Source organism: Sus scrofa, chromosome 11 (genome assembly GCF_054392235.1).
Source record: "Sus scrofa isolate SSC_HxYL_T2T_F1_AM1 chromosome 11, Sscrofa_HxYL_maternal_Yorkshire_Landrace_v2.0, whole genome shotgun sequence".
Taxonomy (NCBI): Eukaryota; Metazoa; Chordata; class Mammalia; order Artiodactyla; family Suidae; genus Sus; species Sus scrofa.
In genome coordinates, this window is record NC_139393.1 from 71822704 (window position 1) to 71845164 (window position 22461).

Genomic DNA, 22461 nt, shown 5'->3' on the forward strand with positions numbered 1-22461 from the left:
TCGCTCCAACAGAGGGGAGGTGGTGGTATCTTGTCCTACAGATGTGATAACTCAGATCTGACTTCAGAGACAGCCATTGCCATGCAGCTGCCTGTAGTTCTGTCTGGAGCCAGGTGAGAGTGGGGTTGATGGAAGGATGGAGGGAGGGAGGGTCTGGTGTCCTTGCCCCTTGAGATGCGTGGCTCAGGTAGGAGGAGGTTCCAACTGGATGTGACGGGGCTTCTCATCCAAAAGTTATCTCTGGGCTTTAAATGATGGGAGCATTTTTCCTTCTCCATACTTTTCTGCATTTCCCAGATTTTCACTTGTAAGTAGAATAAGATTACTTGTGTAATATTTAAAGTATCTCGTAAAGATATGGCCCAGTGTCCACAGTACTTTGTATGAAAGATTTATTTAAAATGTGCTTGAGTTCTCTCTGTCCTGGTTTCATCTCATTCCTCCCGCCTAGAAATGAAAACATGACGAGCAGTGCCTTCCACTGTTCATAGGCTAGGAGATTGCCCAGGGTCACAGAGCTGGCTGAGGAGTTGACAGAGTTCACTGGTTCAAGCCTCGGATTAGGAACAATGAAGACTTTCCACAAATTCTCACACTGTATGCACATGCAGAGAAGCTGCACTTGGAGCCCGGTATTCTTTTATGCCTGAAATTGTGCTTTCACCTCCCAGTCAGAGTTTCCCGTCTAAGACCTGATAATCCTTTAGGAGATTCCCTGTATAACCCAACACAGAGCAGCCTGGAATCTCCCAAACCCTTTTATTCATTCACCCTTAGTTATTTCACCTCAAAGAGATGTGCCCCTACCTCTGTGTCAAAGTCTTTGTTTAAAAAGTGTGTTATCATTATCTATTATCAAGACCTTGAGCAATGAGAAATAGATCACAGGATTTTAGATAGGGCCAAAGAACAGAAGATAATAGGATTCAACACCCTGATTTTACAAGTGAGGAAACTAAAGCCCGTAAGGAGGAAGACGGCCCTATAGATACAACCGGTGTGAGATTAATTTGCAGCAGACAGAGAATTAGTAATCTTTTCATTCAATTAATTTTTTAAGTCAAGTGTAACCTACATACAAAGCAGACATAGGTCACAGAATTAGAAATCTCGTGATTCCTGGTCTAGTGATCTTGTACCTACTTTTACAATATTAATGGTAATTTACTTTGGTGTAGTTCTTTATAATGTGTTTTACTTAGTTCTCACATGTGTGATTTCACTTAATCCTCATGACAGTCCTTTTTTAACCCATCTCATCCACTGGGTCAAGATTAGGTCAAAGGCTCCCCCAGGGTCACAGAACTGGTCCAGGGAGCACAGAGCAGACCTGCTGGGGGTGGTGGGTGCCGCCCTAGGTACCATGTTCTGTCCTGAGTCTGAGAAGCTGCTCCTTTGACCTGGTAGCCAAGAAGGGATTGTCACCCAAGTTCACAGGGTGGCAGAGCATCACTCCTGGATTTCAGCCCTACCAGTGGCTCGATCACCTCTACTGAAAGACATAAGGAGATACACACCCTGATTCTCATCCCAGTTGAATATCTTCCTGCCGTCATTTCTATATATGCTCTGCCTTCTTTGGAGAACAAGCTGTCAGATTGTCAACTCTTTAAATGTACAAGCTTCAGATGTCACTCCTGCCACACCGAGAGGAGTAGCCTAAGTCAGCAAGCTTTTCACTCTAACAGAACAGAATTCATTCATTTGAAAAGAAAACTCAGCATCTGGGAAAAGGTGCTTCCAAGTCATGTTTATTGACCATGTAGTTGTTTCTCTGAAAATGCTGGCACACTTTTAGAAGATCCATGAAATAGTACAGAAAGTACTTTTTGGATCATAAAGCTGAAGGGTGCATTAGTTTGCTAGGGCTGCCATTCAAAGTACCACAGAACAGGTGACGTACACAACAGAGACTCATGTCCTCACTGTCTGGAGGCTGGAGGCTGAGGTCAGGGTGTCAGCAGGGTTGGTGTCTCCTGAGGCCTCTCTCCTGGGCTTGTAGGTGCCGTCTTGCCCTCTGAGTGCCTGTGTCCTAAGCTCCTCTTCTTATGAGGACACCTGTCAGATTAGATCAGGGCCCAGCTATGTGACTTCATTGTAACTAGTCCCTTCTGTAAGGTCCCTGTCCCCAAATATTTTCATATTCTGAGGGACCAGGGTGGGGGGTTTAAGACTTCAACATATACAGTTGGAGGAGACACAGTTCGGCCCATAACAAGGGATGAAATCTGTCATTCATTTCCTTCTGTGGTAAAGCAGACCTGATTGAGGATTTTTGAAGTTTCTTTGTTCCCAGTGTGTACAGGTGTCATTGTATCTATTCATGGTACCACCAGCTATAACCCCAAAGTTAAGATATGCTAACATCCTAGATCTAGGAGTCTGGGGCGGTGTGAATAGTGGGGGAGCCACTCAGCAGCCACGTGGCCTCATGTCCCCAAGGTCTCTGAGCCTCAGGGTCCTCCCCTGTGTGTAGAGCAGGGGTTACAGCCCTGCGGGCTTCTTCCCTCTGTCATTACAGGGATCAGATGAGAGGGCGTGTGCTTCAGTGCTTTGAGAATTAGAGCCTTTTACAGCGTAAAAGTGGGATCATTTCTTTAAAGGCTGTAGATTGAGCCCTTACTTCCCAATAATAATAAAACGTACCCACAGTTCTTCTAAGTAGCTTTAGAAAATCTAAATAATGAAAGTGTAATTTTAATCATCAGTTTTTAAACAAATGATATATCTAATGCTGCCAAATTCAAAAACTTTATTTTTAAAAATAGATTTCTATGGATAAAGAGTAAATCACTCTGCCATTCCAGTCACCACACAGCCCCTCCCCCGGAGTGGAGCCCTGGCAGCACCTTTGTTCTGCTGACATGTTCTGTGCATCAGGAAGAATTTGGGCCTGTGTGGCCTTCCTGTTTCTAAGCACAAATGATAGCTGTGCCTTGCTATTCTCATTTAATATTATATCCTAGATTTTCTCAGTGCATAGTTTTCTCATTCTTTTGAAAGGCTACAGAGTATTTATGGCTTTCTCTATTTCCTGTTCCTCATTTTCCCTTCTAATTAATTGTTGCAGTTTTATGTTTTTTCCCCCAAAGAAAGAAGAAATTTGCTCACAACATATATTCTTCTTTATAATTTATCTCTTTCTGCTTTTTATCTTTAAAAATTCCTTCCTTCCTTTGATTTACTTTGTTGTTGCTTCCTACTTCTTAAATGCATTTGTTTCCATTCCTTCTTGTTTTTTAATGTATATACTTTTACATCTGTGAACTTTTATCTGAATAGTGTTATAGCTATAACCTATAGGTTCTGGTGTGTAGTGCTTTTATCATAGTTAGGTTTTTATTTATCAATTCTGCAATTTTGGTTTTCACTTCCTCTTTAGCCCAAGAATTGTTTGAGAAGGAGATCTTTCAAATTTCCTACTTGAAGGAAATGTTTATTTGTTTTCTATTTTATACATCATTTCATTCATTTCACTGCCTTGTGATAAAAAAAAAAAAAAATGTTCTTTGTAGTATTTCTACCCAGAAACAGTATTTTTAAATATTTTTTGTGGTCTAGGAGTTCCTGTAGTGGCACAGTGGTTAACGAATCCAACTAGGAACCATGAGGTTGTGGGTTCAATCCCTGGCCTTGCTCAGTGCGTTAAGGATCCAGCGTTGCCGTGAGCTGTGGTGTAGGCTGCAAATGCGGCTCGGATCCCGCGATGCTGTGGCTCTGGCGTAGGCTGGAGACTACAGCGCCAATTAGACCCCTAGCCTGGGAACCTCCATATGCTGTAGGAGTGGCCCCAGAAAAGACAAATTGTGTGTGTGTGTGTGTGTGTGTGTGTGTGTGTTTGTGTGTGTGTGTGTGTGTGTGTGTGTGGTCTCGTATATGGGGTAATTTTTGTAGATGTTCCTTGGGCATTTAACAGATGGACGATTATCTATTTATGATATAGAGTTTAATTTATAATTAGAGTGATTTTTATTAATTACATTATTTAGGTTTGGTTTATCCTTATTTATTTCAGTCCATTTGATGTGAATTAGACTCAGAGAGAGGTGAATTAGTCTTCTTTTATAGCAAGCTTCACATTATAGTTCTTGTCTTTTTTGTTTTGATAATTTTAGTGTTATGATTTTTCAGTCCGAGATATTCATGACTTGGGTTTGCACTATGAATTATGTATTTGTACTACTTTAGAGTCCCTTCCTTCCATTCATTTAATGTCTCTGGCCCTGAATCCAGAGTGGTTCAAAACTGAAATTGAGTCCCCTGTTTTTATTTGCTTGACATATCTTTGACTGGCTTTTAATGTCAGTTGTAGATGTGTCTCCTTTGGTGACAAGTAGTTAGGTTTAGCTCTGAGATTTAATCTTTGCCCTTGTAGGTATGTTTTGTCTTAGTTCTGCTGTATTATGCTTTCAGTTCTTAGGTTTTCTTATAACTTTTTAATTTGTAGTTTAATTTCTGTGTTTTTTTTGCACTTTATTTTATGTGTTGTTGCTTCAATTTCTTCTAGAAATACTGTATTTCCTTATTGTTGACTCCACATTATAAACATTGTTATTTTCCTTTTCTATGTTCTACTAAACATTTAGTTTTTCTATTACTGTTTACTTTTAAATCTTTAAAAATACTTAGACCTCTATTATTTTACCTACTTCTATTAAAGGACACTTTTTATACCTCTAGTTGGCTGAAGTTTGTCCTAGTTTAGCCTTTTAAAACTTTGGGTTGTATGTAAGTCATTAGTGGGGCTAGGAAATCTGTTTAGACAGGGGTAACCAGCAAGTTTTAAGAAATGCAGTAGAAAAGAAGGAAATAGGCTCTCCTTGGAGCTGCTGGCTGCAGGATCAAGTCCACTGCCCTTGCTACCTCCTGTGAAGCTGCCACCGCCCCTCAATGACCACCACCACCCCTGCCCTGCCACTGCCACCTGTGTTGCCACTGCCTCGGGACCAGCTGTATGCTTAAGCCACAATCTTCAATGAGTAGACATACTCCTTTCTGTAGTGTTCTTGGTCACACATTTGTGGAGTTTCTGAAGGGCACTGGAGATTACTGCCAGGCACAGCATGACCTGTGCCTACTCCACCAAGAAGCCCCCATAAGAGTGGTTAACCTGGACACATAAGTGTTGAGTTAAAATCCGCAGAGCATTTTTTACAAGAGTTCTGACCTGGAGGGGGTAAAGCTCAGTGCACTCCCTTTCTATTGCCTCAGTAATACTGGACTGAAAAGTTTCTGCTTCTTGTTAGGAGGTTCATTTCATTTCCCATTACTCCCCACTTCATACTCAGAAGCACTGAGAATTTCAAGTGGAGTGTATTGAAGTAGACTCAGTTTCTTTGCATCATTTCTGTATTCAGTTTTTAAATTTTTTTTCATAACCCTATTGAGTTTTTTTAAACTAAATTAACATGGCTCGAATGAACCACCCATCTCCTGTGGAAGTCACATACAAGAACATGAGATTTCTTATTACACACAATCCAACTAATGCAACCTTCAACAAATTTATAGAGTAACTTAAGAAGTATGGGGTTACCACAATAGTAAGAGTATCTGAAGCAATTTATGACACTACTCTTGTGGAGAAAGAAGGCATCCATATACTTGATCGGCCATTTGAAGATGGTGTACCACCATCTAACCAGATTGTTGATGACTGGTTAAATCTTGTGAAAATTAAGTTTGGTGAAGATCCTGGTTATTGTATTGCTGTTCATTGTGTTGCAGGCCTTGAGAGAGCCCCAGTGCTTGTCTCCTTAGCATTAATTGAAGGTGGAAGGAAATATGAAGATGCAGTATAGTTCATAAGATGAAAGCAGCGTGAAGCTTTTAACAGCAAATGACTTTTGTGTTTAGAGAAGTATCATCCTAAAATGTGGCTGTGCTTCAAAGACTCTGATGGTCATAGAAACAACTGTTGCATTCAATAACACTGAGATGCCTGATGTCATTGTTTGGAAGTGGAACTTGAGATGTGCTGAATTTGTCATACATATTAGCCAACACATTGGCTTGGTGAATAAGTTTAATGAAGCTTCCATAGGAGTGTTGAAAAGCAGTTTTACCAGGCCACAAGCCTGGTAGAATTTGCAACCTCTATGTTTGAGTTATGATCAACCTATTTGGACATTTAGCAAAGGGTTCTTGCTGTTCAGCATTTAAAATGTGCTTATCATTTGTACCAATTGACCTTTCCTGAAATCATGCAGTATTGAGTTAACATCTTCAAATCTGTTTCCATGCCAGAATCTTATCAATAAGAAATTTAGAAAGACTAGGTACCAAAATACCCAGTACAATACCTGTATATTTTTAGTGTCATATAGAACTAAAATCCCAGGAACTATGAACACTCTGGACTGCGGTTTATTTCTTCCATCATTTCAAACATAAAAAGGAGGGCCTATGTGGTTATTTGTTCACAGGATATTTACATCTCCCACATTCATACCAGTACACATCAAGATTTGCTCTTTTTTTTCCTTTTTATTAACCAAGTCTTACAGTGATTATTTAATGTCTTTCTGTAAACTTAATTTTGTGCTGTCACAGAAGACCTCCATTTTGAAAATCTACATTGTACAGAAGCACATGTCTTTAATGTCACCAGACAGAAAAAGCCTTACAGTTAATTTTAATGTTTGCACTTTGGGGTGCAACTTACAGGGAGGGCCTGCAAAAAGAGTGGGAGGTGGCTATTAAGTATTTTTAGTAAAATGTTGCCTTTGTCTTGTGCAGAACATGTAGAATGTGTGCTTTAATTTAGTAAATTTTTTTTAAAGTAGAAATATTTTGTTATTGTAGCTAAAAAAATTCTTAATCATAAAATTTCTGAAATACTTGTAATTTTTTTTCATACTTATCTGAAGTCTTTACCAACTTATTTTTGTTTGAAGTGTGGTTCCCAACCTCTCTTCCAAAAAAAAAAAAAAAAAAAAAAGAAGTGGGTTTCTGCTAATGAATTGAGCAGACATTTAATATCTTATATGCCTTTTGAGCTGTGTAACTTAGTATTTGGATACTTGACAATTTGTTTTACTATGTAATTGATAAAATGGTGATGTGTATTAATGTTACCTCAGCCATATGTTTATACTGTCCGGGAACATGTGGTTATAGTTCTGTGGGAGAAATAATTTGTCAGTGTTCACCAGCTTATAAAAATTTAGTGTGAGAGCTTAAACATTAAATAAATAATGAAATGCAAAAAAGGGGAGTGGGGAATGGACAAAGAACAGCAATGTGTCTTCCCTAGTAGTAGTAGATATTTCATGAATTCCTTTCAGGATACATAAATATAGATATAGCTAGTTACTCTGTACTGGGACTCAGTGTAAACGTAAATATATTTACTGTTGTGGCAGCCCAAATAAAAGTTTTAAAACAAGGCTCTATATTATCTTAAAGGAGGGTCCATTGGAATTAGAATCCCTCACTTACTGTAAATATAGGTAACCCTTGAACAGCACAGGTTTGAACTGCTCTGGTCCATTCGTATGCAGTTTTTTTCAATGACTATGTGCTGTAATACTACCTGATCCACAGTTAGTTGACTATGTGGATATGGAGAGTGACTCTAAAATTATACACAAATTGTTGACTGGAGCATAAGAGCCACTCAGCCCCACCTTGATCAAGGTCAATTGTATGAAATATTTATCTGCTGCATCTCTAATTTCAAATAACTTGATCTTCCCTCCTGGATGCACAAAGGATTCTTTCTTTATTTTGAAGGTCATTGTTTTTCCTAGGACATCATGTACTCCTGGTCTCTACAATCAAGTGTTTTATTTCGAGAAGTTTACTTGAGTTATGTCTTTGAGTTTGTTTTATTTGTTTGGAGTCTCCTCTTTATAAATATCTATAATATATATGTTGCCTGTCCTATTTTATCTCCTTAATTCTTTAAAAATTTTTATTAATTTACAGTGATGTGGCTTGCTTTCTCCATCCTGTCCTCCAATGTCTTTATTATTTTTTTTAGCTGTAACTTTGTGGCCTTCAGAAGTGTCATTTCTTTTGATGTTTTCATTTTTCTCTTCCATTCCACTTTGGCATCTATCAACTTGTGTTTCATCATCTTCTGTTGCTGTACCATGTTTTCCTGTGCTCTGATGTCTATTGTATGCAGGTTGTTTGTTCTCTATTTTCTTTGAATGTATTGCATTATATTTTTACATATTTTTCACTTGTTCAGTGAGTATTTTTTCATCCCTCACATGCTCATTTTGTTCCTTTTCCTCATTTTTCACTTGTGGATGTTACAGATACTGTACTACTTTTATGTTATTGTTATTCCTTCTACCCGCCTTTGCATTGAGTTTTTTCTAGACCATATATTTGTGGGTAGTTGTGGCTAGGGCATCATTTCAGGCTGAATCGAATTTTCTCTGCTTAATGCAGAAGCTCCTCACAGCACAGCAAGATAGAAGAGGGTGTGTGTTTTTGTATGTCTATCGGTGAGTGGGAGAGAAATTGAGAACATGTATTCATTTAGCCTGTGTTCTTGCCTAGCCTGCAGTGGTGGGCGGTTCATACCGCTTGCATTTCAGAATCTCTCTTCTCCTAGGACATCACTGGTGTATGTGCTTCGGGCAAAGATTGTGATTCTGGAGTTCCCGTTGTGGCGCAATGGTTAACGAATCCGACTAGGAACCACGAGGTTGCAGGTTCGGTCTCTGGCCTTGCTCAGTGGGTTAATGATCCGGCGTTGCCATGAGCTGTGGTGTAGGTTGCAGACGTGGCTCGGATCCAGTGTTGCTGTGGCTCTGGCATAGGCCAGTGGCTACAGCTCCAATTCAACCTCTAGCCTGGGAACCTCTGCATGATTCCTCATTGGCACCTTAGAATCCACCCCTTGGTTGGAGAACCATGCTCTGCCATGATTGCTGAGATCCTCTCCCCTTAGGTACCCTCTCTCTGCCTTGCCACAGCCCATTGGATCCAGTTGCATATGGCAGCCTGTCTGGATATTTTGTCATTTGAGATTTCAAATAACTCCTGATTTCATCAGTGATTGCGCTTAATTTTTATCTACCTATAATCACCATTTTTAGGTTGATTTCTGAGAGGAAAAGGGGAGAGAAAACTTGTTATTCCATTAAGTTACAAGTAGAAATCCTCTCTTACTATTCAGTACTTTTTAACTTGATAATATACATGCCAGTATGTACACAAAAGTTAAACCTGCTTTAAAGATGAGGAAGTTGGAGTTCCTGTTGTGGTGCTGCGGAAACAAATTCGACTAGGAACCATGAGGTTGAGGGTTTGATCCCTGGCCTTTCTCAGTGGCTAAAGGATCCAGCATTGCCTTGAGCTGTGGTATATTTAGGTCGCAGGCTCAGCTTGGATCCCGAGTTGCTGTGGCTGTGGTGTAGGCCGGCAGCTACAGCTCCAATTAGACCCCTAGCCTGGGAACCTCCATATGCCACAGATGCAGCCCTCAAAAGACAAAAAGACAAAAAAAAAAAAAAAGAAAAAGAAAAAAGTTGAGGAAGTTGAGGGTTCCTGAGATTGAACTAGGGCCATGCTGTTCAATGAGGATGAACTGACTGAGTCTTGAGCCAGAATTCTCATTCTGTTGAACCAAGGGCTGGCCTTTATTCATGCAGGGGAGTTTTTATTACCCTCTTGCTTTTAGAAAGATCTAATTCCAAGAAGCTAGCTTTATTTACTAGCTGGATTTTAGATATTAGCCTTAGTTTCAACCTGCAGTGGAAGAACTATAATGAACCAAACCCAAGAGAAGGAGGGGGGAGAGGGCCAAGAAACCCACCACCCACTGGTCTTATATTCTACTTGTTCTGAATCTGAAATTTTTTTTTTTTTTTGACATTTTCTCCTTTAATCTTCACAACTACTCTGATCTGGCAGTATTATCTCTCAGATGGAGAAACTGAGGCAGAAGAACCTAAGCAATTTCTCAAAGTCACAGGTTAGAAAGAGTTAGGAATCTTCTAACCACCTTTCTGCCTCCCAGTTTATCATGTTTACTGAGTTAAATATGTCTCAGCTAAGACTCTGGGCTTCTTTAAAGATAAAATCAGAAGATTCACAAAGAGCTTCCCAGAGGTTTTGTTTTCCTCATTCAAGGCAAGGGATGCTGCTACTTTCCATGGACTAAGGGGCCATGTCTCTGAGCAGCATCATAATCACACCCAACACTTAGCTTGGTGTGTTTTCAGACTGTGGTTTGTAGTCATCTCTTGGTTCCTATGAGGTAGGTCATTACCTTATTTCACAAATGAGGCCCCCACTGTGGAGAGAGCTTAAGTGATGTTTCCAGGATCAGCAGTGACCCCAGGAGAGGGAGATGAGCCCGGGCTTCCTTACCCCGGCCTCGCGCCATCCACGAGGATCTGCTAACAAGCTTTCAGTCATCTCAACCCCCTTCACAACCTGCCCTGTGAAAGAGATGCCTTCTCTCACTTGTGCTGTCAGCCAGAGTGTGGTCTACACCATGGTAACAGATGAGAAAGAGAAAGGTCAAATCAAGGATTTTATACACAAGATGCTCATCTTCAGTCTCGGTTTCAAATATTTCACACCATGAAACAAAGGCCATTTGGGTTAAAAGTTGCTAGAATTAAAATTTCTTTATAAAAAATTACTTTGAGGAGTTCCCGTTGTGGCTCAGTGGTTAACGAATCCGACTAGGAACCACGAGGTTGTGGGTTCGATTCCTGGCCTCACTCAGTGGGTTCAGGATCCTGTGTTGCCGTGAGCTGTGGTGTGGGTCGCAGACGCAGCTCAGATCCCGCGTTGCTGTGACTCTGGCATAGGCTGGCGGCTACAGCTCTGATTAGACCCCTAGCCTGGGATCCTCCACATGCCGCGGGAGCGGCCCTAGAAATGGCAAAAAGACAAAAAAAAAAAAAAAAATTACTTTGAGAAAGAGTTATGGGGAATGGAACAAGGTGATTTTTGGAGGATCGTCAAGCACAAAATAGTGAATGTATTTCCATTTGTTCTTTTGGTTGTTTTTAGTTTTACCTAGAGAGTATCTAAATATATAACCACACAGGATATGGCTCGCCTTAAAAAATGGAGGCAGGAGATTCAATGCAGTTAGGTTCCCTGCCTTATTTTTAATTTCTTGCATTACAATGAAAGTAACTTCTGATTTCACCCAGTGGGGTTCCAGCATTCTTGAAGAATTTCCTATTTTTCTCCCTAACTTAAGGGGCATTTGAATATATAGCATTTCATATTCAGCGCTCTTAGGGGGGTAGCAATTATGCAAGAAGCATCAAGAGAAAAAGAAAGTACACCTGATAGGAAAGTAGGTGTCTTGACGCTTTTCTATTTTGTGTGTAAAATCCATCATTTCCCTTGATGACTTTGTGGACAGGAACCACAAATGTACTTGGAGCTAGGTTTTATAAAAAAGATCTGCAGTCTCATGACTGGGTGACCCAGCAGGTGACATGAGTCAGTCAGCCTGGATGGATGGTACATTTTCTGTTTTCAAGATTCAAACAAAACTCTTCACATTCTTCTTTGGGGAAAAAAAATTACATTTGAAGTTCTTATTCACCCAAACACATTCAGAGATATGAGCTCACACGTCTTGACATTATTTCATTTTTCTCTGTGCATCTGTCAAGGAACCAGGGTACCATACAGCTCCTAAAAACTGATGATGGTGGAACAGAGAAACTTGACAGCATTTCATTTCCTTTATGTTCTGATTATACGTTTATCAGAAAACCTCTATCTCTTCCAGCTAGAAATTGGTAGAATTTGAGAATGCAGAGGCCTGGCAAAGAACTGTCCTCTTATTGGTCTCATCTTCCATTTTAGAGAAGTTGCTTGGTTGAGTCCTTGTTAAAGCTTTTGATTCTCTTTTCATTTCTTGTCACCCACTCTCACAGATCCCATGTCTATAGGCCCTGCAACTGCTTTGCTGCACAAATTAGACACCAGGAAATTTCATACATATGTACCAGTGTTTCAGTGCTTGCCCAAATTTGTAAAATATAGGGATTACAACCTGATATCAACATCAAAAACTGTTGTGCTCATTTTATGTGTGAAAATGAGAAACTCTCTTGCAGATGCCAGATTCCCAGCCTCTTTGTCACCTTGTTCTTAATTTATGTCCAGGTTTTGAGTCAGGAAAATGACTTCGCTTTTTAATTTAATGTAGTGATAAAGGATCTCTGTGAATCAGAACGATCAGAACTAAAGTAGATCTACAGGTTGATTGGCTTTAAGCCCAAGCCCCACAGAGGGTTTTTTAATGGGGCTACTTCCTCCCTAGAACCAATACATGCCTGGGTTTTAAATTGTGCCTCCACTGGTGCTGTGACTTGCTTCACATGAAGAGGTGGACGTGGAAATGGGTTAGGGACAAGTACTTGAAAACCCTGAAACATGTTGTTTCTGTCTTTTTTTCCCCTCAGGCGCACATGGGAAGGAAATAGCCAGAAATCACTCACAATGGCCACATGGTTCTGAACGTTTCCAGTGGACGGGCCTCCGCCTGAACAGTGTGGGGACAGCACTGTGATCCTGCCGTGAGGGCAGGTGTGCTCCAGAGGCATTTCTCCAAGTTTTTGCACTGCATAAACTGTATTGTACTGTTTTTATACCAGCAACAGATATTTACACATACAGGATGTTAGTTTATTTGGATTTTTTTCCCTTCCACCCTCCAAGCTCTTAGAAAAATGATTTGTTATTTTTATTTATATGTTACACTATTTTTTTCTTATCCAAATCAGAGGTTCAGGCCACCAATAAAAGCTGTCTCTCAGGTTTTGTGCCTCGAGAAACTCCAGAGCCAAAGCTCATTTTCTAAGATATAAGACAAGCTTGTCAGAGAGGGTTTTTTTACTGCTCCCCACCCCTGCCCCACCAATTACATCCTACTTTCTGGTTGTATCAGGGATTCTGTTCACTTGAAGACTGTGTAAAGTTGTCATTTTCACTCATTTCTTCCTTTAACAGAACTAGGACCCATTATTCCACCCAACTACTTCATAGGAAAAACAAAAAAATGTATACTTTAGTTTGTGACATTATAGAAGAGAGGTGTCCCATCTCCAAAAAATAAAGAGATATATGGTTAAAATACAGAAGGACACTCTTTATATGATCTAAAAGAGAATGAAGAGAAAATATGCTTCTCATAGCAAATCCTTCTAGGGGATTTGATAATGAAGGACACACGTGACTGATTGTCTTCTAGATGGAGGGTTTTATTTTTTACGCTTTTATTGTGGTAAAATGTATTTAATGTAAAATAAGCCTACAATTCAGAAGCATTAATGGCATTAACGGTGTTGTGCAACAATCAATGTCTAGTTAATTTTTGGTAATTATTTTAGTACTATTCAGGGTGGTTTTTTTTTTTTGTTTTTTTTTTTGTCTTTTGTCTTTTTTTTGTTGTTGTTGTTGCTATTTCTTGGGCTGCTCCCGCGGTGTATGGAGGTTCCCAGCCTAGGGGTTGAATCGGAGCTGTAGCCACCAGCCTACGCCAGAGCCACAGCAACGCGGGACCCGTCTGCAACCTACACCACAGCTCAGGGCAACGCCGGATCGTTAACCCACTGAGCAAGGGCAGGGACCGAACCCACAACCTCATGGTTCCTAGTCGGATTCGTTAACCACTGCGCCACGACGGGAACTCCCCAGTGTGTTTTTTTTGTTTGTTTGTTTGTTTTTAACAGATTCAGTTTTGGTAAGTTTTATTTCTCTAGGAGTAGATCTCTTTCCTGTGAATTCTGAGCTTGATTGGTATAAAGTTAACCATAGTATCTTATACATTTAATCTCTGCAGCATCTTTAATTGTGTTCATTTTGGTTTTCACTTTTATATATATATATATATTTTTTTTTCTCCTGTACAGCATGGTGATCCAGTTACACTTACATGTATACATTCTTTTTTCTCACATTGTCATGCTCCATCATAAGTGACTAGGCAGAGTTCCCAGTGCTGCACAGCAAGATCCCATTGCTAATCCATCCCAAAGACAATATTCTGCATCTGTTTACCCCAAGCTCCCAATCCCTCCCACTCTCTCCCCTTCTCTCCTTAGTAACCATAAGTCATTTTGGCTTGTTAGTTTTCTTTGGGCCTTCTCTCTTTTTAAGAATAATTTTATGTGATTTTTTTCCTATTAATTTTCAAAGAGTCAGGTTTTTTGCTTAATTGATCTTTTTTTTTTAAATTTCTAGTTAGTCATAATATTCTTTCTTTCAACTTTTCATTTCCTTTGAGTTTTTTCTCAAAATTCTTAAATTGGAAACAATAACAAGTATTTTTCTAATGTAAGTAGATGAAGCCTACTTTTTCTAAGACCCACTTTAGCTTCAACCTACAGGATTAGGTACTTATCAATAACCATAGTGTTATGTATTTTCTAATTTCTATTTTAATTTATTATATCTTTTACCCATGAGTTCGTCATAATTATAATGTTCTCTAAATTTCAAATGCTAATTCATTTTTTTCTATTAGCTTGAACCATGTGGAACATTCACATTTTTTTTAACCTATCAAATGGCAGTTTTCTATGGTTCAACATGATAGTTTTCTTTGGTCAGAGAACATTAGATTCTGGATTTTAAACCAAAGTTAACCATATTTCCCCTCCCCCCAAGTCCTGTTTCTACAATTTTGTATTCTCTTTGGGGATTTTTAAAGTTGTAAGTATGTGTATAACCAATAATTTTCAAATAAAAATCCTGAGCACTGGAACCACTTTTTTTTTTTTTTTTTTTGGATACTTGTTGCAGGTTGGTTCTGTGCAGTATAGACTCAGGTGGAGTCCAGTGTCGGGATGTGTATTAGGGGTGTCTTGGGGTCAGCACTTGTGGAATCAGGAGGGAAGAAACAGGACAGGGCAGAGGGAAAAATCAAGCTGGGATGCTGCCCAGACAACATTAGCTGACCCCATGGCAGCTCTGGATGAAGGTGGCCCTTCAGGGTTTCCTGACATGACCAATGGCCTGGTCTTTATGCATCCACATGACGGGTCATTGCATGTATGTGGCCCCCAGAAGGGCTGCTGGTTTAAGGCTGCCCACTGGCAGCACTTCTGGCAGCTGGACAACAAGTCCTTAAAAGGAGATCTGGACAGCACTTGTCCACGTCCCACACGGTGTGTGTCACAGCTCCAGAGGTAGACAGTTATCATGTGTGTACTGTGGAGGGACGCTCTTGGTGACTGACGTTTAAGTCAAGATGACTAAGTGACTGTCCCCAATGCCCTGTCATCTGAACGTAGAGGAGCAGGTCCACGTAGGGGAGGAACCCTCATTCTCTGGGGTCAGCCCAGTGTTCAGCTCTTCAGGAAGCATCAGTCATCTCCTAGGCAACTCATGTTGCTGTAAAGCCCTCGACTCCTCTCATTTGTTACACTGACCATACTTGGTTTAGTGTCCTGATGTCACCATCTTGAGATACTTAAATTTTAAACAAGAAACCCTGTTCATTTCCATTTTGCACTGGGTCCTGTAAATTATATAGCCTGCCCTGATTATGAGTGTTCGGAAGTGGTCTCTTTTCTCACTAACCCATGAGCTTCTAGAGACCTGGAACTGTGCCCTATTCACTTAGTAATTACACCTTCCACACAGGGTCTGTCACAGGGGGTGCTCGGTAAACGTTTGCTGAATGAACGATGATTGAGAACAAACCTTCCATCTAAACTTCATAATTTTGAAATATTAAGAGGTAGCCTGGGATAATAGAAAGCCCTGGGTTGGGAGTCAGTCACACAGATCAGCTTGTCCATTCTTTCTCTGCACTTGCTAGCCACGTGCGTGCCCAAAGAATATACTGTCCAAAGTGGGAGACTTGAGAGTGAGAGGAGAGTGATAACCAGCTAAGGGGCTGGCATAACACACTGGCACCTTCCTTGACAGAACGGGCTGTGGTCACCCTGTAGCCTGGTACCTGGAGTTACATGCTTGGGTAAGTGTCTCAACCTGTGAATCTCAGCCTCTTCACATGGAAAATGGATGTAATTCCCACCCTTGCACAGCTGCTTTCATTGGGATGATGGATGGACCAAGATTATCCACAGACGCAAAGGATGGAATCAGTGACCTTGGTGACTCCTCATCACCAGGAGAGGAGAGCAGGATTGGTGTGGATGAAGGTGGCTGTGTAGACAGTGGAAGGTGTGTTTGAGGAGGTCCTGACCTGATGGCCTAAACCGAACTGTTCATCCTTCACACAGAGTTAAAATCCAACAAGCACACGAGGAGCAGCCCGAGGTCTGGAGCCAGGCTTCCAGGATCAAACGCTGGCTCCTCTGGGCACTGCCTGGGTTTGGACACAAGTTCTACTCCTGCTAATCATGTGCTCCTGAGGTTGGGAAGCCCACTGTGGTTTAGTTTCTTTGTCTGAGAGCTGATATGGGGAAGGTACATTTCTCAGAAGGCTGTGACAAGATTCAGTATGACAGTGACACTCACATTAAGGTCTGTGGGCTAGCGCTGGTCCACAAACTGTTTGTGAGTAGGTCTGAAATATGAATGGGAATTTAAAGCGAGCTAGAAACGTGTGTCCACCTGACACTGCAGTGACATCCACACTCATGACAGGGGGGATCTTACAGCCCAGAGACCAGGCGGAGGGTTGAGGTGTATGTGGCTGAGCTGATCACTGATGAGGGTACAATGGGATGAAAACATAAAATCAAACCAATTCTTAATCCCAGATAGTTGAGAACCCCTGCTTAGAACAATACTGGCTATGCGATTAGCTCTCTTCACTACCCTCTGTATTAACTGTTACCATGATATTTATGTTTAAAACTAGACAATATAGGAGTTCCCATTGTGGTGCAGCAGAAACAAATCTGACTAGGAACCAAGAGGTTGCAGTTTTGATCCCTGGCCTCACTCAGTGGGTTAAGGATCCAGTGTTGCCGTGAGCCGTGGTGTAGGTTACAGACACAGCTCAGATCTGGCATTGCTGTGGCTGTAGTGTTGGCCGGCAGCTGTAGCTTCAATGTGACCACTAGCCTGGGAACCTCCATATGCTGCAGGTGTAGCCCTAAAAAGACAAAAAGAAAACAAACAAACAAACAAAAAACCCCCAAAAACCCAGAATATAGATTAACTGAGTTTTTGCTTTTTAAACCTAATATTCCAAGGAAAATAACCTCATTTTTTTCCCCAAAAAACTAAAACAGTAATATGTGTTGAAAAGCCCGGGAAAAATATAAGTATTTGAATTTAGAACTGAAAAATAACATTAGTAGAAGCAGTTACCTACCCCAGCCCTGTGAGGCCTCCACATATGCTCCAGGCCCATCTGACTTGCCTTGGGGTCAACATTGCGATTGTAGGATTTTCTTAAGAACCAAGATTGAGACTTTGATACACTAAAAATGTTTTTCAGAAAGCTTACATTTTGGACGGTTCTGACTAAATTGACTTTTTCACTCAGCAACTGTGCTCATAAAACCAGCCAAATACTCATCTCAAGAATGACCGCTTTGGGTGTTCCAAAACAAGCTTTGGTCCAAATCTAGTCATGTTTAATTTTGGAAGACATTACATAAAAAGATTTTTAAAATTAAATTTTGCAGACTACCCGGACAAAAAGTGAGTCTCTGAGATGGAGTTTATATCATCTTAGACGTGCTGGAAGTAAGAAAGGAACAGTCAACCTCGGATTGAGGATTTTTAAACCTTACGCTTTACAACAATGCATTTTTTTTTTTAAATCCATAAGTCTTCTGATTTTGTTAAAATACAAGCTAAATAAAAAGAAGGGAAAGTTTTTTTTTGAAGTAGAATAGCAACTGTCAAATGTAGGAAGATTGACAGGAAATTACCTTATGGCAGCCATCACTGTCATAAATAATTCAGACAAAATTCATCATTGGCTGCTAAATCAACATAGGGTGAATGGGGCATTGGGGGAGAGAGGACGTTTTCATAGACTCAAAGTATCTGTCCAGATTAATTCTTTAGGGAAGAATTATATTTTTATTTTATTTTATTTATTTATTTTTTTTTTAGGGCTGCACACACACCATATGGAGATTCCCAGGCTAGGGGTCGAATCGGAGCTGTAGCCTCCAGCCTACACCACAGCCACAGCAACGCCAAATCCAAGCTGCATCTGAGACCACCATAGCTCACGGCAATGCCAGATCCTTAACCCACTGATTGAGACCAGGGATTGAACCTGCATCCTCGTGCATGTTCATCAGATTCGCTTCCACCGAGCCATGACAGGAACTCTGAGAATTCTATTTTTAAAGTGGAAAAATTTGGCAGACACCAGGCTAAGCAAGTGACCAGAGTCAATACCAATAATGGACCTACCGACACCCTTGGCTCTTGATGTGTGAGGTCATGACAATAGTATAATGTCTAGAGTATTCTTGCTCCATACAAAGAAAAAAAGGATTATGGACTAAAACAGATCAGCAGACAACCCAAACTGAGGACATGCCACAAAACCACAAGCATGTACTCTTTAAAAATGTCAATGACCAAGAGTTCCCGTCATGGCTCAGTGGTGAACGAACCCAACTAGTATCCATATGGATGTGGGTTCGAGCCCTGGCCTCGCTCAGTGGGTTAAGGATCTGGCATTGCCTTGAGCTGTGGTGTAGGTTGCAGACGCTGCTCGGATCCAGCGTTGCTGTGGCTGTGGCAGTGTCGTAGGCCGGCAGCTGTAGCTCTGATTTGACTGCTAGCCTGGGAAACTCCATGTGCTGTGGATGCGGCCCTAAAAAGACAAAAAGAGAAAAAAATGTCAATGACAACAGTTGGGACAAGTATTAGCTCATCTGACAAGTTTCAGGTTTGTATCCTCTGCACAGGCTCCAGTCCCGCGTGGGGCGATGGCACAGAGACAGGCACAGCCTCGCCTGGAGCAGGTGGAGTGAGGCGCTGACTGCTAATAAAAGCAGTTTTCACACAGGCGGGATAAGGCAGTAGGTGATTTTTTAAGGATATAATAATGCCAAACGCAGCATCACCTATGCACGGAATTCCAAGGACAGTGCCATTCCCCGAATTGTTTCAGAGGGAGGGGCCCCTGTGGATCCCCTGTGTTCTGAACAGAGGTTCTTTGAACAGCAGAGCTGCAGGGAGCAGTGGATGCCTGGGGCTCCAAAGGCAGTTGAAACACAAACCCCTGCTCCCTGACGCTCAGCTGAGGTGCTGTCGGCTCCGCCCAACGATGTGTCCTGGTGTAAGTTCATTGTCTCCAGAAGGCTCTCTTTTTCCCTGGGGTATATAGATTTTTCTACCTGGAGTTGGGCCAGTAGCATTTATCCCAGTATGCTTTTTCTTGATATGAAGATAAACTAACTCTGATTCATTTTCTTAAAGACCTGGTTTAACTGATGTGACTCTGCCACTAGTGGACTTTAGAAAAAGGCGTCTTCACTGGTTTGATGCTACTTGGACGTGTAGTAACCCAGCCAACACCCAAGCGCACAGGGGAGGGTTGATTCTAGAATTCCTTTCCTCCGAGTAGGAAGCCAATTTCAGGAACGTTCACCTGGGCGATTTGAGACAATGCTGAGAAATAGGGATGTCTAACAGATGAACATCTCTGGCCACTTTCGAGTTCTACTGAAATTCGCAGATTTCTTTAACTAAATACGCATAGTTTTCCTTCCTTCTTGTTTTACATCAAATACAGTGACAGCAAGGACAGCACACTGTCTTCTCCGATTCACAGGCTTAAAACTGACAGTGCTTAGCTCTTGGCAAGGATCCAGCACCCTCAGCTCGTTCACACGTGCTGGCCACCCCTCCCTCCCTCGCAAACGGGCTCTCCCAGCCCAGACTCCTCACACCTGAGGTGCTGCCTGGCGCTGTCACCCTTGGGAGGCTGGACTCAGGCCACAGGCCCAGGCAGGTTCTCAAAATGGGCTGGGAGGCTGGGCAGGCCATTCTGGGATCCTGGGCACCTGAGTGGTCTAGACAGTGCTTCTGGATCTTTAAGGGGCAAATGATCCACCTGGGATCTTGTTAAAATGCAGACTCTTGTTAACTTGCTGTGGGCAGAGAGCAGGCTGAGAGCCTGCATTTGTAACCAGCGTCCAGGTGATGCTGACGCTGCTGGTTTGTGGACCACACTTTACCAAGCGAGCACCTGGAGAAAGGGGTGCTGGAGAGGTGTGTCCCCTTGGCTCTCAGAGGCTTCTCCCCATGGGGACCAGTGGGGTCAGTGGGGGGCTGGACTGGGGTCCTCCAGAGTGTGAGGCTCAGGGCAGAGGCCTCTTGCCCTGGTCTAAGGGCGGTCTGGTCCCGTCTTTGCCCTCATCCCCGTGGCATCCATGGGCTGTGTCCCCACACTGCGGGCCCTGGTCCTCCCCACCCAGCTCTGCCACCGCAGCCCTTTGATCTCCCACCCACTCTCCCCACGTCCAGTTTCTCTTGGCTCCTTTCCCTGTAGCCTTCCTACCCCCTCCTCTGCTTTTCTCTTACTCCATGAAACAAATGTAAAGGTAACATTTCAAAAATATTGAAAATCAATGCTGATGAAATGGTGTTTTGTTTTCTTGGGATGTAAGCAGGCAGTGAAACAATCACAGTTACAGCCCCTCCAGTGCCCAGCTATTTTGTGAACAGAATCCTATCTGATCCTCCATCAGCTGAAATCAGGATATTCAAACATAAGTGCTTGCTGGCTTAGAGCAGACTGGATGTTTCTCCCATGTTTTTATTTTGACAAGGCTAAGAAAGCTGCTATCTCACCATCTGATGGAATCAAACAGGCTGCAAAAAATAACCCCTCAAGTTCCCATTACAAACAGGAAACACCTCTCCCTGTTTGCCTGTTACTGCGATGAAGCTTAATCCTTCCACTTGAGTTACAGTATTTGCACTGGTTTTGAATTCTTTTCTTCTTTCCAAGGCTGTTTTTCACTATTTGCCGGAGTTATATGAACAGGTGGCTTTGCACCTCCTATGCTAGTGTAAGGCTTCTGTCTGCTTTGAGGCCACTCTGGAAGGCAGGTGTTTAAGGGAGAAATGGTCCTTTCTTGCTAAACTACTCACACCTGTTCCGCTACCCACCTGTGTGGAACTAAAATGCCATTCCAGAGGGGTCTCCCCTAAGTGGACGCACGCTCAGCAAGGCAGAGGCCCTGTGGCTGGAGAGGAGGTAGGAATTCGCTTTCTCTTTTCTTTTCTGGTTCCTGTGACAAGCAGCCCAGACACTGTGTCCTGTGGCTTGGAGCTAGGGGACCCCCTGGCTCTGTCTGGAAGCCAGTGGACATTAAGAATCCCTGCGGGGAAGGTTTGTGGGATCCTCGCTGGATTTGGTCACTGGCCGGGTGCAGGTGTGTACACGAGGCCTCAGGGGCCTCAGCAGACCACGGCTGGGGCCTGAGCCAGTTTCTCCATCCTTTGTCCAGGGCTCTTGGAGTGGAGTGTGGGAGCTGTGCTTGGCAGGGAATCACTGGCTGGCTGTCCTGGGGAAGCTCCGCGCGCTCCCTGACCACACATCAGAGGCAATCGCCCTCCACCCACCTGTGTCCTGGAATGTGATCACAGGCCACCCAGGGTTCACCGCGCCACAGGGGTCAGCAATGGACCTGGGAAGCCTTCCAAGGCTGAGCGAGGGCTTCTCCCATCTTCCCGCAGGGTGTCTTCTTCCGGGGGGAAGTGGCAGGGGAAGGGAGGCCAGTCCTTCTGGCCTCAGGGGAATGAGAGGCCAGGGCTAAGCAGTCCCAGGAGGGGCTGTGTAGACAGTGAAGTCAGGGCCGTGTGGTAGCCACCGAGTATGGACTCCTAACCCAGGGCTCGCTGAGGATGGGCTTTTCTACAACATTTGCGGGGGCGGGGGTGGTATCTACATTCTACTGGTTCCCTGATCACAGGAAAAGAAAGAATGAAAGGCACATGCAATAGGCAAGACCCGCTTGGATATAGCTTAAAGGGACCTGTTCCTGCCCTCAAAATGCCTGTGACGATGATGCCCAAGGGTTCTCACCTGCCCGCCTCTCCTCACACCCACGCAATTACAGGTAATCTTCTGAGACCCTGGGACCACGAGGAAGCAGGAATGCCTGGCACTCTTCCCCTCTATTGATGGCCCTATACCTACCATGACCTGCCAGTCCCCGTCACCTCTCTAGGAGGCAGGGGTGCACTGGCAGCTGGGCTGTGAATATGGGGCTCCCGTTCAGTGAACAAAGGCCACAGAGAACTGCTGGGAGGACATTTCTGGAGGCAGATGCGCTCCCGGCCTTACCCATGGACAAGGACAAATGGAAAGTGAGAAAACATACAGCACTTTTTAAAATGTATATAGCAGGTGGGATTTATAAAAACATGATTTTAAGTTAAATTGTTGCTGAATTCAGGGCAGCTCTCCAAAGGCTTTTGCCAAATCAATAGAGCACAGCAGTGCAGCTTGCAACTGTAAGTTTTGTAACTTTAGGGAATTGTGGTTTCCTTCCAGCTTCTACCTACCTCTCCCCCAGTGAGTGGCAGCTGCTAGTAGGGTTTTGGACATGCCAT

General features: G+C 42.6%; 2 protein-coding genes and 1 pseudogene across 8 annotated transcripts in view; all 3 read left to right on the forward strand.

The window, feature by feature from the left end:
* LOC110258728 (ATP-binding cassette sub-family C member 4) overlaps nt 1–14707 on the forward strand; it is a 208159-nt gene extending 193452 nt beyond the window's left edge. For 2 of the 7 annotated variants that reach the window (XR_014819744.1, XR_014819746.1), the window contains one exon: nt 12405–13079. Coding sequence is in view for 2 of the 7 variants with exons in the window: in XM_084982122.1 (XP_084838248.1) it covers nt 12405–12425 (21 nt within the window). In the remaining 5 variants the exon portion in view is untranslated. Of the gene's footprint in view, nt 1–12404 lie in introns of all 7 variants that reach the window. The other 5 variants (XM_084982122.1, XM_084982123.1, XR_014819742.1 and 2 more) reach the window with 4 other exon arrangements.
* On the forward strand, nt 5302–5995 carry LOC110258727 (protein tyrosine phosphatase type IVA 1 pseudogene; annotated as a pseudogene).
* A 6325-nt stretch (nt 14708–21032) lies between the features above and the next one.
* Nucleotides 21033–22461, forward strand: part of LOC100153359 (ATP-binding cassette sub-family C member 4-like) — a 188577-nt gene continuing 187148 nt past the window's right edge. Inside the window, exon 1 of the mRNA XM_084982131.1 lies at nt 21033–21100. The gene's annotated coding sequence lies outside the window, so the exon portion shown is untranslated. The remainder of the gene's footprint in view (nt 21101–22461) is intronic.